Source organism: Hemiscyllium ocellatum, chromosome 18 (assembly GCF_020745735.1).
Source record: "Hemiscyllium ocellatum isolate sHemOce1 chromosome 18, sHemOce1.pat.X.cur, whole genome shotgun sequence".
Taxonomy (NCBI): domain Eukaryota; kingdom Metazoa; phylum Chordata; class Chondrichthyes; order Orectolobiformes; family Hemiscylliidae; genus Hemiscyllium; species Hemiscyllium ocellatum.
Genome location: NC_083418.1, coordinates 17,402,446 through 17,417,442, shown reverse-complemented (window position 1 = coordinate 17,417,442; position 14,997 = coordinate 17,402,446). Strand labels below are relative to the sequence as shown.

At 41.9% G+C, this 14,997-nt stretch overlaps 1 protein-coding gene across 1 annotated transcript in view; it reads left to right on the top strand.

Annotated features, from left to right (window-relative positions):
• apip (APAF1 interacting protein) overlaps window positions 1–14,732 on the top strand; it is a 54,281-nt gene extending 39,549 nt beyond the window's left edge. Inside the window, exons 3-7 of the mRNA XM_060838404.1 lie at window positions 2,512–2,560; window positions 5,305–5,422; window positions 10,899–11,034; window positions 12,033–12,200; window positions 12,281–14,732. Coding sequence (XP_060694387.1) covers window positions 2,512–2,560; window positions 5,305–5,422; window positions 10,899–11,034; window positions 12,033–12,200; window positions 12,281–12,380 — 571 coding nt within the window. The 3' untranslated portion in view covers window positions 12,381–14,732. The remainder of the gene's footprint in view (window positions 1–2,511; window positions 2,561–5,304; window positions 5,423–10,898; window positions 11,035–12,032; window positions 12,201–12,280) is intronic.
• Window positions 14,733–14,997: the final 265 nt, after the last annotated feature.

The following is a 14,997-nucleotide window of genomic DNA, read 5'->3' as shown; positions in this document are numbered from 1 at the left end:
GTTGGTAGTGGAGGGAGTAAATGTTTGTGGATCTGACCGGCTATTTTGTTTTGGGTGGTGTCAAGCTTCTTGAGTATTTTTGGAGCTGCCTCCATCCAGACAAGAGGGGAGTATTCCATCACAATCCTGGCTTGTGCCTGGTAGATGGTGGAGAGGCTTTTGAGAGTTAAGAGGTGAATTACCCCTGGCTGGATTCTTAGTGTCTGACCTGCTCTAGTAGCCACTCTATTCGTGTGACTGATCCAGTTCAACTTCTAGTCAATGGCAACCTCCAGGACATAGACAGTGGGAGATTCAGCAATGGTAGTGCCATTGAATTTCAAGAAGCAATGGTTAGAATCTGTCTATTTGGAGTTAGTGATTTCCTGGCAGTTGTGTGGCACCACTTGCCACTTGTCAGCTCAGACCTGGATTTATCCAGGTCGTTGTGCATTTAGTCATGAACTGCTTCAGTGACTGATGAGTCACAAGAAGTGCTGAACATTGTCCAATCATCAGCGAGCATTTGGCCTTATGATGGAGGGAAGGTCATTGATGCAGCAATTCAAGATGGTTGGCTGCTAAGGGATCTATTGTTCCTTACTTTATAGACATAGCCCAAGGACTGCTACAGTTTGGTGAAGATTATCCCATGAGATAATAGTTAAGCACCTGTAAATCCAGATAAAATTATAATTTGATTTCTTAGAGGCTACAGTGTTGTGAGGGGTCTAGGTAGAGTAAACAAGAATGTCCTATTTCACACAGTGGAGAGCTGAGTAACCTGGGACATAGATTTAAAATGATTGGCTGAAATAACAAAGAAGAGTTCAAGGAATTATTTATTTTTCATGCAGGGTGTGGTAGAAGTCTGGAGTAAAAAATGAGGTGTTCACTGTCTGAAAGGTGAGTAGAGACACAAACTCTCAACCCATTTAAAAGTTGTCTAAAAATGCATTGGAAGCACAGTATTCTCCGGTGTGTAGGACAAAGTGCTGTCCAATGGGATGAGACTGGGTGGCTTTTCTCTTGGTTAGTGTTGAAATGATGGACAGAATGTCCTCCATCAGTGTCATAGATTGTTGTACATTTTCTAGATATTACAAATATAAGAGAAGGATGAATGTTCAGGGCACAGAGGAAAGCCAGTAAGGAGCAGAATGAGAATTACTCTTTGGGAGGGTCAGCATTGAGATGATGAATCAATGGCCTTTCTTGGGTGATGTAATGGTTCTATGGTTCCTCCAAACTGACGGCATTCTTGAGGTGCAGGATATATCTCTCTGCGATGAAGGCTATTATAAAACTCATTAATATTTATGGTATCTATCTTATCTGCAGGTACTGGGGCCTTTGCGATATGTGACCGTAACTGCCTTCTGGCATAAAGCAAGTTAAAGAAAGTTGTTATCTTCCTAATTGTGAATATTCAAATTAGTTTATACTTTAGAAGTCTGGTATTTGTGTACCTAGTTCATTATAAATAGCTCATTACACTGTTGAGCAATACATTTACTTAAAAAGGTTATCATAAATTTAATTTAACATTTATCCATTTAAATGTCATTACACTGTTACTCATTAAACTTCTCTCCTTTAGTTTTTGTTGAACTGATATAAAACCAACTTTGCTGATGAGGGTGAGATTAAGTCAGAAAATATTTTGAGCAAATGGCAGTAGGGATGATGATGAGCACAATGACCTACTACCCGGTGAGTTCAGTGCAAGGATCCTCCGGTTATTGCTTGGAATAAGGGAGGTCTGAATTTCAAACAGTCTCCCAAGGGATGCTGCATGGTCCTACTGCCCATCTAGCTCACTGGATGACTCAACGCACTGTGACTGATATGAAATATATCATCCACCTAATCCCCCTAGAGAAGGGTGCAACATCTGTTTTGGGGGAAAGGTTACTTAAAACAGATTTATCTCATCATTACCCCATCGCTGTTTCTGGGATTTTGCACTACACAAATTAGCTACACATTCTACAGCACATTGGCCACCCTTCCCCATGCTTCTTTGGCTAGAGAGTACTTTGTAAAGTTGTGCTGGAATAATAAAATCATGAGGGGCATGGATAGAGTAAAAAAACAAGGTCTTTTCCCTGGGTTGGGGGAGTCCAGCGCTAGAGGGTATAGGTTTAGGGTGAGAGGGGAAAGATATAAAAGAGACCTGAGGAGCAACTTTTTCACACAGAGGGTGGTGCGTGTATGGAATGAGCTGCCAGAGGAAGTGGTGGAGGCTGGTACAATTACAGCATTTAAAAGGCATCTGGATGGGTATATGAATAGGAAGGGTTTGGAGGTATATGGGCCAAGTGCTGGCAAATGGAGCTTGATTAATTTCGGGTTTCTGGTCAGAGTGGACAAGTTGGACCAAAGAGTCTGTTTCCGTGCTGCACGTCTCTATGACTCTAAGTAAGACAATAAAGGTCTTTAATTCTGTCTCTGTTAAACACTGTTTTATCAATTCTATCCGAGTGCCTGTTTTGTTGAAGTCTAAAACCAATTTAATGTTTTCTTTTTCAGGGATGAGATCTATATTGCTCCATCAGGTGTTCAGAAGGAGAGGATCCAGGTGTGTGAGTGACTAATTTATTCTGGTCAAGAGAAAGCAAAAAGGATTTGCATTTATCCTGCACCTTCTATGATTTCAAGATCTCCAAGTGTGCTTTGCATTTAGTAAAATTCTTTTGCAATGTCACAGTTGTAATCTAGGAAATACAGTGCCCAACCTTCACACAAACAGCAAGGGGATAATTCCAGATCAGGATTTTGTGAAAGGAATTCTAATGCAAGGTCGTTGACCTGAAACATAAACATTATCTCTCTCTCCAGAGATGCTGTCTCAATAGCTGAGTACTTCCAGCATTTTGGATTTTATTTCATATTTTATTTATATTGGCTGATGGGATAAATATTGCCCTGAAAATTACGGTGAACCCTCCTACTCATCTTTCCCATTTGCTGTCGAATCTTATATATCCATCTGAAAGGGCCTTTTTCCCATTTCGTCTGAAGATCAGCATTCCCTCAGAACTACAATCTCTGTAAAGTGTCAGTTCTATTATATACTCAGGTGTGTGGAATAAACTTAAATCTACACCTTCTGACTCAGTCAAAAACATTACCTCCTGAAAGGCAGCTGGTAACACCAGCCATTGACATGTCTCTACAAATTTCATATCTTCGAAGAGGAATTCTCTCCTCGGCTGGCTGTATTGCAGTTTAGAATTTTGTGTTCCAGAGAAACCATATCAAAGATGGAAGAGCCTTTAGTTGGTAAGGTTACTTGGGCTCCCATAATATAATCTTGTGAAAGCATGCTACAGTGATAGCAATGTTTCTGGAAGAGCAGAGAAATTCACGCAGCATCTTTTCTCATTTTCACATTTTACCACATATCTGCAGTTGGCAGAAGTTCCAATTTGTGCTTTAATAATGCTGAATTATGACAGCCTCATTATTACTTCTAACAAAAAAGCCAAAGTCTAGCTAACCAGTGTTATTAACAGTATGTTTCTCTGCACAAAGTGTTGGCATCTCAATGAATCAAATATTGAAAAGTGATTTAAAATGGTTATATTTTCATGTACAATTGAACAGCAGAGCCAAGGGCTTATACTTAATGAGGCTGCCTGGTTAATTATATGCAGCAATTTACACTCTCATCCTGTTGATATTGTGTGGGATGAATAAGCCTCAGGTTCAAATGCAGAGCACCTTTCCCAACCTGCAGAGAGAGAATGATTAATCTGCATCTGCTGCAATAATTTGAGAAGTCTGCCAAACCTAAATGGTTTTAAAAGCAAAAAGTGCTGGCAATACCCAGTGGGTGAAGTGGTACCCGTCAGAGACAAATGAAGTGTCAGGTCAATGAACTTTCATCAAAAAGAGAAAAATTAGAAACCTAATAGAACAGAATTTTCTTTATTGCTACATGTGCTCCAATGTAGAAATACAGTGAAAAACCTTTATAATGGCTGCCTATTATGGCACCATCTTAGGTACAAGTACCTTGGTACAAATCTTGGATAAAACAGAGGAATAAAAAGTTGTTTAAAACAATAAGTCAGAAGTAAGACATTGTTAAAGGATTGACATTACAGTAAGGTACAACATTTCAGATAAACATTACATTCTAGCAGCTCAGTGTAGGGCCTCAGCATATCCTCTGACCGCCTGTGCCAGACCGCCTCGCTCCAGTCCAAGCATGAGTCCACTCCATACCGGCACTCAGCCTCTCCAAGATAAGGTCCAGGACTGTATCCTGCACCCGAGGCTCTGTCCTGGACCTCGCAGCCGCCTGCTGCTGCTCCAGGATTCACCTCTGGGCGTAATGGGAGAGAAAGGGAAAGAGGAAAAAAATAACAGACAGAGCAGAGGAGTGTCCTACTCTGCTGCCATCTTGCTGGAAGTGACTGCCTGCATTTGGCCCAAATCCCTCTAAACATAGATTAGCAGCAAGTGAAAGGGAAGCAGGGTAGTGTGGGGAGGATGGGGAAAATTAAAAAAAAGAATGTATGACTGGATGGTAGGAAAGGAACATTTGATGGTCCTTCTCTCTTAAGCATCATGGTAGAGTTCTACTTCCCATTACTTTGCAATGCACTGATTTCATCATGCAACTGCTCTTCTCCCTTTCTGTGACCTTTAATGTGATGCCTCCACTTAACACATCTTCCCCTCTCTTTCCCTTTCAATGTTCTGAAGAGATCATTCCCTCTACAATACTTTGATGCACTGCTCAGTCATCCCCAACAACCTATCCCTTTTTCCTAGCATGGTCTTCCATGCGAGGACAGGCGGTGATGAACCTTCCTGTTTACTTCCAAGGTTTTCACCATCTGAGGCATCGATCAATCCTTCCAAATGATATTTACTTGGTCTTCTTTCAGTTTATTATACTGCATTTACTGCTCACATTCTAGTCCCAATATTGGAGAGACTAAATGTAGATTGAGTGACCACCTTGCAGAACACCTCTGCTCAGTCTGCAAGCATGATTCTAAGCTGCTTGTTATTTCAAATAGCTACCTTGCTGCCACTGATCTCTGTGTCCTCGGTTTGCTTCCAATGTAACTCAACACAAGCTCTTCGAATACATCAGTGTCTTATAGACCCTCAGGCTATGTAGTTGAACAAACGTATCACAAGTGTCTTGCTCGTACGTTATGGGAAGAATCACAAAGTATAATGCACAGATGTGTACTGTTTTGCAAGAGTTCAGCTTCTGCCACTCACACAGCAACTCTCCAAATCAGAATCAGTTTTCACTGTCCTCTGTCCAACCTTGTGTTCCTAAATTCTGCTGTCTTGCAGCCTGGTGACTTGTTTGTCTGTGACATAAAAGAACGTGACATCTCTGGCCCTCCACTCTGGAAGAAGCTGAAGAAAAGCCAATGCACCCCCCTTTTTATGAATGCCTACACCATGCGAGGTTTGTGAATAAAATCTTCCAGAACACTTGATCTACATATTGGTCCTGAACATTGGTTTCTCCCATCTGTTTTGCATATTCCATGAGTGAGTGTATGTGGTTTCTTGTTTTCAGTAGAGGAAGCCAGTGAGCTGGCACACTGCCTCTGAATGGAATGGACCCATCCCGAATGGGTGTGTATGCATGATCCTTCACTACAATTCCTCACAGGTGGGATGCCCCACTGTCCAGCAATAGCTGAAAAATTCAGTTTCTCCATTTCTGACCATTTGGTTGAGTTAAAGGTACTCAAATATATAATGAAAATATTTTGAGTATGACTGTGTTTGATAACATTGAAGTCCCATAACAGTGAGTAGTATGTTTCCCACATTATTACCAAAGAAAGTGCAGACTCCTCTTCCAGGTTTGTATAATTCTGCAGAGAAATACAGCTCCTTTCAAGAAGAAAATCTGACCCGGTTCAACTTTGCTGGTCAAACACCACGAAAGTGAATGTATCTATGTACCAAACCTTGACAAACTGGGTTTGTCCATTTCTCTGATGACCAACTGCGCACTGTCCTCTAACAGCCTGTGAATGTTGGTGACCAAGATTAAAAAAAGATTTGAGCTTCTTCCTCTTTTGCTTTCCTCAGCCCACATCTTCAGCCGCCGAACCCTTAAAATTGCTTTTACCAACACAGACTTGACTACCCAACACTCTGTTTGCTAACTTCACAAATTTGGTTCTCATTAACTTCAAACGGTGCAAATCTTCATCTATAGATATCCATTCTGAGACTTAATTGCCAATTCACCATGGATTTCACTGATGTGCACTGATTCCTCCTCATTATAGTCTCATTCCTTTTAAATGTAAGCTCTTGTCTGGCTCTGTCCCACTACCTCCAAATATCATTTTGTGGATGACTGATCTTGTCACTGGACGAGTAATCAAATGTCCAAGGAAGTATTCTGGCGACTGTGGTTTGAATCCCAACACAGCAAATGCTGGAAGTAGTCTAAATATTGTCTAATGATGACCACGAAACCATTGTTGATTATTGTAAAAGCCCATCTGGTTCACTAATGTCCCTTAGGGAAGGAAAATGCCAGATTTACCTGATCTGGTTTACATGTGACTCTGGATCTATCGCAATGTGGTTAACACTCAACTGCCCCCTGAGAGACTAGTAATGATGAATAAATGCTGGCCAGGCTCATCCTGTGAATGAATAATAAAGTTTCTCTCTGCCTGTTTTATCTTTTCAAAATCCTAAGACTCTGAACCCTCCAGGGTGTATAATATGTTGTCGCCTCACAGTCTGACCCCTGAAGCTCGGGTAATAACCTGGTGAATCTGAGCTGCCTCTTTACAAGGCTTTCTTAGTGACCAGAAATGTGTTCACATTCCAAGTGTGTTTTGGCTAAGGTTGTGTACAGTTATAGCAAAATCTTCTTCCATTAACTTCTTAGCCCTCTATTCTTCTAATGATTTGTGTACATGGACCCTAACTCTCTCTGGACTCTCCCAACTATCCATCATTTGATTAATATGTTTTTTAAAAAATCTATCCTATTTGGTTAATTTTGGATGACCTCACTCAGTCTGTTAAAATGTATGTGTCGCAGTTTTGTCTATTCACTCACTATATCAATGCTTCTTTTTAAGTTCATGTACCTCCTTAAACTATTTTGTATTAGGTAAGCTTATATACTTGGCTTTCTATTGTGGTTAAGTAAATCACTAGCACAGTAGAACCCCGATATCTGCGGGTTCTGTTTCCGCTCTTTCAGTTATCTGCGGTTTACCGTGGCCCGAAAATACTACATGAAACATTGCAGAAATAATTCCAGGGGGCTGCCGGGGCGGTAAGTTTCCCATTTAAATGATAGGGTTCGCTACTATGCACGGTTTCAGGTATCCGAGATAGGTCTTGGAACGTATCACCCGTGGATACGGGTGGACACCTGCACAGTGCTTCCCAAAGGTCTTCCCATTGTGATCTCATTGAGGTGCTTGAAGCTTGCCGCGACCTGTGAGAGCAGTCCAGGATTGGGTTTCAGGACCTGTCACAGGAGGGGCTGGGGTTACAGAGAGACTTCTGATAGCAGGGGAAGCTGTTTAATGAAGAAAGTTTACCTGGAGAAACAGTTACCTTGCCACTAGGTGTTTCCTTCAGTGCGGGATTCATGCCTCAAGGACAGGGCAATCACAGTCATGCCCTCCATTTTAAAAAAACAAAGGACTTAAAAGTACCACGCAACTGTTAGTTGTCAGTCAGAGCTCCATTCATTGCTGCATGAGAAATTGCAGCCTCACATTTCCACTGCTAACTCCCTGAGAGTCATGCACCACAGTTGGAAAACCCTGCATCAATAACTCGAGTATATAGTTTAAGCTCCAACAAACGTTCTTGTGTAACCACTAGCTCCATCCTTCCAACTTAGCCCATTAACACTACTATTTTCTCCTTTCTAACCAGTCTCCTGATTAGGTTGTTATTTAGCCTTCAGTTCCACAAGCTTTGATTTTAATCAGCATTGCCATATCATTGTTTTTCTTAGCTTCTATTCAACCCAAATACATCTCTTCAGTCTAGTTTTCCTAATCTTTTCCTCTCGGCTTGGTTCTGTTTTGTGTCAGAGCTGAAAAATGTGTTGCTGGAAAAGCGCAGCAGGTCAGGCAGCATCCAAAGAGCAGGAGGATCGACGTTTCAGGCATGAGCCCTTCTTCAGGAATTCCTGAAGAAGGGCTCATGCCCGAAATGTCGATTCTCCTGCCCTTTGATGCTGCCTGACCTGCTGCGCTTTTCCAGCAACACATTTTCAGCTCTGATCTCCAGGATCTGCAGACCTCACTTTCTCCTGTCTTTTTGTAAAATATCTTGAAACATTCACATTATTATGTATAAGATGTTATATAAACGTGAGTTATTTCATTCATAAAGGAACATGATTAGAGTCATAGAGATGTACAGCAGAGAAACAGACCTTTCAGTCCAACTCGTCCATGCCAACCAGATATTTTAAACTAATCTAGCACCCGGCCCATATCCCTCCAAACCCTTCCTATTCATATACCCATCCAGATGTTTTTTAAATGTTGCAATTGTACCAGCTTCCACCACTTCCTCTGGCAGCTCCTTCCATACACGTATCACCCTCTGCGTGAAAAAGTTGCCCCTTAGGTCTCTTTGATATCTTTTCCCTCTCACCCTAAACCTATGCCCTCTAGTTCTGGTCTCCCCCACCCCAGGGAAAAGACTTTATCTATTTATCCTATTCATGGCCCTCATGATTTTATAAACCTCAAAAAGGTCATCCCTCAGCCTCCGACACTCCAGGGAAAACAGCCCCAACCTGTTCAGACTCTCCCTATAGCTCAAATCCTCCAACCCTGGCAACATCCTTATAAATTTTTTCTGAACCCTTTCAAGTTTCACAACATCTTTCTGATAGGGAAGGCAACCAGACTTACACACAATATTCCAACAGTGGCCTAACCAATGTCCTGTACAACTGCAACATGATCTCCCAACTCCTATACTCAATACTCTGACCAATAAAGGAAAGCATACCAAACACTGCCTTCACTATACCATCTACCTGTGACTCTACTTTCAAGGAGCTATGAACCTGCACTCCAAGGTCTCTTTGTTGAGCAACACTCCCTAGGACCTTACCATTAAGTGTATAAGTCCTGCTAAATTTTGCTTTCCCAAAATGCAGCACCTCACATTTATCTCAATTAAACTCCATCTGCCAATCCTCAGCTCATTGGCCCATCTGGTCCAGATCCTGTTGTAGTCTGAGATAACCTTCTTCACTGTCCACTACATCCTCAATTTTGATGTCATCTACAAATTTACTAACTATACCTCTTAAGCTCACATCCAAATCATTTATATAAATGATGAAATGTAGTGGACCCAGCATTGATCTTTGTGGCATTCCACTAGTCACATGCTTCCAGTCTGAAAAGCAACCCTCCACCACCACCCACTGTCTTCTACCTTTAAGCCAGTTCTGTATCCAAATGGCTAGTTCTCCCTGTATTCTATGAGACCTAGGAGAAAGTGAGGACTGCAGGTGCTGGAGATCAGAGTTGAAAATGTGTTGCTGGAAAAGCGCATCAGGTCAGGCAGCATCCAAGGAGCAGGAGAATCAACGTTTCAGGCATGAGCCCTTCTTCAGGAATTCCTGAAGAAGGGCTCATGCCCGAAACGTCGATTCTCCTGCTCTTTGGATGCTGCCTGACCTGCTGCGCTTTTCCATCAACACATTTTTCTGCTCAGTTTCCATGAGATCTAACTTTGCTAACCAGTCTCCCATGGGGAACCTTGTTGAATGCCTTACAGAAGTCCATATAGATCACATCTACTGCTCTGCCCTCAATCCTCTTTGTTACTTCTTCATAAAACTCAATCAAGTTTGTGAGACATAATTTCCCATGCATAAAGCCAAGTTGGCTATCCCTAATCAGCCCTTGCCTTTCCAAATACATGTACATCCTGTCCCTCAGGATTCCCTCCAACAATTTGCCCACCACTGACGTCAGGCTCACCGGTCTATAGTTCCCTGGCTTGTCCTTACCACCCTTCTTAAACAGTGGCACCGTGTTAGCCAACCTCCAGTCTTCCGGCACCTCACCTGTGACAATAGATGATACAAATATCTCAGCAAGAGGCCCAGCAATCACTTCTCTAGCTTCCCACCAAGTTCTCAGGTACACCTGATCAGGTCCTGGGGATTTATCCACCTTTATGCGTTTTAAGACATCAGCACTTCCTCCTCTGTAATAAAGACATTTTTCAAAATGTCACCATCTATTTCCCCACATTCTATATCTTCCATGTCCTTTCCCACAGTAAAAACTGATGCAAAATACTCGCTTAGTATGTCACCCATCTCCTACGGCTCTTTGATGTAGATTATAGAATAATTCCTGCAACACAACAGCAGAGGCAGAGGGGCAATAAACTGTCACTGCTCAAGCTTTGGAGAACACTTGGTACGACAGAACTGAAGCCAGTGCAAGAAAGCTCTGCAACACATGTTAATATGTTTATTTTTCTACTAGTTATTACAGGAAGGAAGCAACAGCTTTTGAAGAGCTTTTAACACATTAAGTTACAGGATAGAGGGAGAGGTTTAGGAAGTGAGTTCCAATTCCCAGGGCCTAGATACTGAAGACAAAGTCTCCATAGAATGGACAATGAAAATGGGTTTTTTTTCAAGAGATCTGAACCTGTCAGATTGCAGAGTTGGAAAATTTTGGAGATATAAGGGGATGAGGTTCATGAAGGGATTTGACCACAAGAATGAGAATTTTAATTTTGAAACATTGCCAGATATTATAACTCTCCGGGAATGAATGCCCCCTTATCTACACCAGCTTTCTGTCTTGTCTGAGTGAGATGTTTGTGCTGCTGGTTCGGTTCCATGTCTGTTTGAAGGGAGTCCGTATGAAGTGCTGATTATAATTTTACAGGATCTGGAGCAGTCATCCACACACACTCCAAAGCTGCTGTCATGGTGACTCTCCTCTTCCCAGGAAAGGAATTTCAAATTACACATCAAGAAATGATTAAAGGAATCAGGAAATGTCGGTCTGGAGGCTGTTACAGGTACTGCACTCCTCAGCGAACATTAATCCAATCTTGTTTTGCTTAATCCTGCTGATGGGCCACACAATATTGTTCTCATTTTGTTTTCACCTAGCAGCAATAACTTGTGGGTAACATTGTGGGTAGAAATATTGCTTTGCACCCAAGCCCTGCCCACATCCAAATCATGTCTGAAGTGATGGTGTCAGCCAAGTTTTCTCCTTGCTATTGGGAAAGCATTGACAAATAGTTTGTATGGCAGAGCTTAAAATTGAGTTTTGTTACAGGATTCACTTCATAAAAATGACCTGGAAGGGACAATGCACAGAAGGCTTAGCAAAATTAATTTCAGGAATGTCTTATGAGGGGGCTGTCTTTTGAGGACATGTTAGTTATTTGCACCATGCTGTCACACAATGAAGTCCTCTGTGCTAATAATAATTATATAATCAAGGTACAGAAGAGGTGAGACAAAATGGCATGGAATCCTCCTGGGAGTGAGAGAAGGCTGAAAGAAGTCAATGTGAAAGCAGTTTCATTTTATGTTATTCACACCCACAGAATCAAATGAGTTATTAAGTTAATAAACATAAAGACAATTGATTTAGCTGCATGTTAGTAAAGGAACTGAAAGTGCATTTCTTTATAGGAATATAAGAAGAGGAGTACGCTGTTCAGCCTATTCTGCCCATTCAGTGAGATCATGGTGATCTATGATCCATACACCTGTCATATCCATGAATATCTTTGCTTAACAAAAATGTATTTATCCCAGATTTAAAACTACTAACTTATCTGGCATTAACTGCTGTTTGTGGAAGGGAGTTTCAAACCTCTACCCCCCTTTACATTTCCTGTAAAGTTTTTACTGTATTCATTTGAGTGCCTGTGACAATAAAGCTAGTTCATTCATCTTGTTGAGGTTACTTGGCAATGCGAAACTATTACCCAAATTTAAACATTAGGCTAATGGTTTCTTTGTTTTATGAAACATCACTAAATGTTTTTGTGTTTGCCAGATATGATGAGCTGCTGGTGGTTCCTATCATAGAGAATACCCCAGAGGAAAAGGATCTGAAGGACCGAATGGCACGTGCCATGGAGGAATACCCAGAATCCTGCGCTGTACTGGTTCGGCGCCATGGCATCTATGTATGGGGGGAGACGTGGCAAAATGCTAAAACGATGTGAGTGCAGTCTGTGCTGGTTAACCTATTTCAGTGTCTCTGAACAATGCACTTTAACCCAATTGTGTTTCCCTCCACAGGTGTGAGTGCTACGATTATCTGTTTGATATAGCTATACAAATGAAACAATGCGGCCTTGACCCATCTCGCCAGCCAGTGAAAGAAAAGGGCATTGTCTAGGATAGCTCTATCAGGAAATACCTGTGGTCAGTTGCAGAGCTACACTGTAAATCTGAAGACTTGTGCTCATATGACTCTATGAACTTTACAACCTGTCCTACTATACGTACAGAGCTCATCTACAGCACGGGTGAATATTCACACTGATGTCAGATATCCATGTGTGGATTGTTTCATGCAACCTTTGCCATGGTCTCCTAATCACTGACATTCAGACTCAACAAAATTGAATATTTTACAATGACTCAAGTCCAAAGATTGCGCTCTGGCGTAAGCGGTAACAAAACTCTTATTAGGAGCATCTATCCCAAGTCCTTTGCATTCAATTATTATGCAGGTCACTCTTTAGGGAAAGTAGTCAGTAAGTTCTTTTCTCCAGGTAACTTTAACCGAGAGCATAGCTTAGTGCTAATGGTACCGCATGGTAAATCAGTCTAATTCTCAGGTTAATTATCTGGGAAAAGAAACAAGATTGATGTCATCTCAGCTGGTGGAGATTACCTTCAATCAGTTCATATCTCAGTGATGGTGACAGTGAAACTATCAGGCTGTCATGAAACCCTATCTGTTTCTTCGCCGTCCTTGCCTGGTCTGGCCTACATCTGTCGACAGACCCATAGCAATATGGTTGTCTCTTAACTACCCTCTGAAATGGCCTTGTAAGCTGGTAAATTATAGAACCACTACAGAAAAGTTGAACAAGAATAAAACCAGGATCAACCCAGACTCTGGAAATGATAAAGGCACACCCTTCCCCGTCAACCCTCGGTTGTTCTCACCATTAACTTGGGGCCTGCACCAAAATTGAGAGAGCTGCCCCACAGCCCATTCAAGCACGTATAGAATTATACCTTAGAGAAACTGTCACAGACTCCTCCGTCAGATTTTAGCCATGATGGAATTGGTTTGGGAGACCTCAACACTGACTTCAGAACCCATGACATCTCATGAGGTCAGATCAGATGTGACCAAGGAAAGGAAACCTCCTCCTGATTGCCACCTACCTGTCCATCACCAAGATTGACTGAGCTGGTGAAGTCCTAAAAGACACCTCTACCAAACCAGGCGGTTGAAGAGCCAACAAGATGGAAAAACCTACATGGCCTCACGTTCTTCGATTTCCCTGTCACAGATGCAACTGTGAGTGCAATGCACAGTCTTTGCGAAGATTGAAGTCCCACCTTCACCGAAGGTTCATCCCCCCCCCCCGCCACCCCCAGACTTGTTTCAAGGATAGCAGGACTGTCCTATGAGGAGAAATTGGGAAAACCAGGCCTGTGTACTGCAGCACTTCAAATTTGACTTCAATTGAAATCTGGAATTAAGAGTCTAACGATGACCATGAAACCATTGTTGATGGTTGAAAAACCCTTCTGGTTCACAAACATCTTTTTAGGGAAGGACATTTACCTGGTCGGGTTTACATGTGATTCCAGACCCATAGCAATGTGGTTGACTCGTAACTGCTGTCTGGGCAATTAGGATAGGCGATAAATGCTGGGCAAAAGTGAGGACTGCGGATGCTGGAAACCAGAGTTTAGATTAGAGTGGTGCTGGAAAAGCACAGAAGGTCAGGCAGCATCCGAAGAGCAGGAAAGTCGACGTTTCGGGCAAGAGCCCTTCATCCAGAATAAAGCTGGCCTAGCCAGAGACACCCTCATCCCACAAATGAATTTTTAAAAATAAATAAGTAAAACTTCCAGCATCTTGGAGTTGCCATTGGCCATAAATTGTGATGAGTCAGTAGAATATATATACTGTGGTTATGATTCTTCAAATCCTGTCCTCAATCTCCAAGTTAGGGGTGTGATGGAACACTCTTCATTTACCTGGATAAGTTGCATCTTCAACAATCCTCAAAAAAAACCTAATACCATTCAGGATAAAGCAACCCACTGATGAGCAACCCCCAACCATCTCAACTCACAGTGGCCGTAGTGCGTACTTTCTGAGTGTCACTGTCGCAACTTGCTAAGTCCCTTTTGACAGCACCCCCCAAAACCATGACGTTTGCCACCTTAACCGACAAGAGCAGCAGGTGCAGTGGAACCACACTGTCAGTAAGTGCCCTGTAAGCCTTTAATCATCCCGACTTGGGACTAATTTGTCACTGGATTAAAGCCCAAGAACTCCCTTCATAACAGCTCTGTGGTTACATCACACAAGCCGCAGTGGTTCAAGAATGCACCTTTTAAAGATTTGAATAAGAGATTCTAGAAATGCCAGCAATGCCCATACCTTATGAAAGATAAATCACTGGTTTAACATTAAGCTAAAACTTAACTGAAAATTCAACTATAGTTTCACACATGCAAATACTGAATCTTTCTGAATTGTTACGATGCGTGTTGTTAGCTTGGATTTAATACCTTGAGTATAATTTGAAATAAATTTTTGATTATTTTTAAAGGATTGAAAAGATGTTATAACGTGGTTATAGTATAACTGAGTTAACTGCTGGTGTTACCAATGCTGTCGCTTCTCCCAAGAATTCAACCCTACAAGACTTTTCTAGCATTCTGCCAGGTATTTCTGCCTCTATCCATTTGTAATGCACACATGATACTTAGTGCAAAATTCTAAGTCAGTCAGAGGACTACCCACATTCTGGAACAGG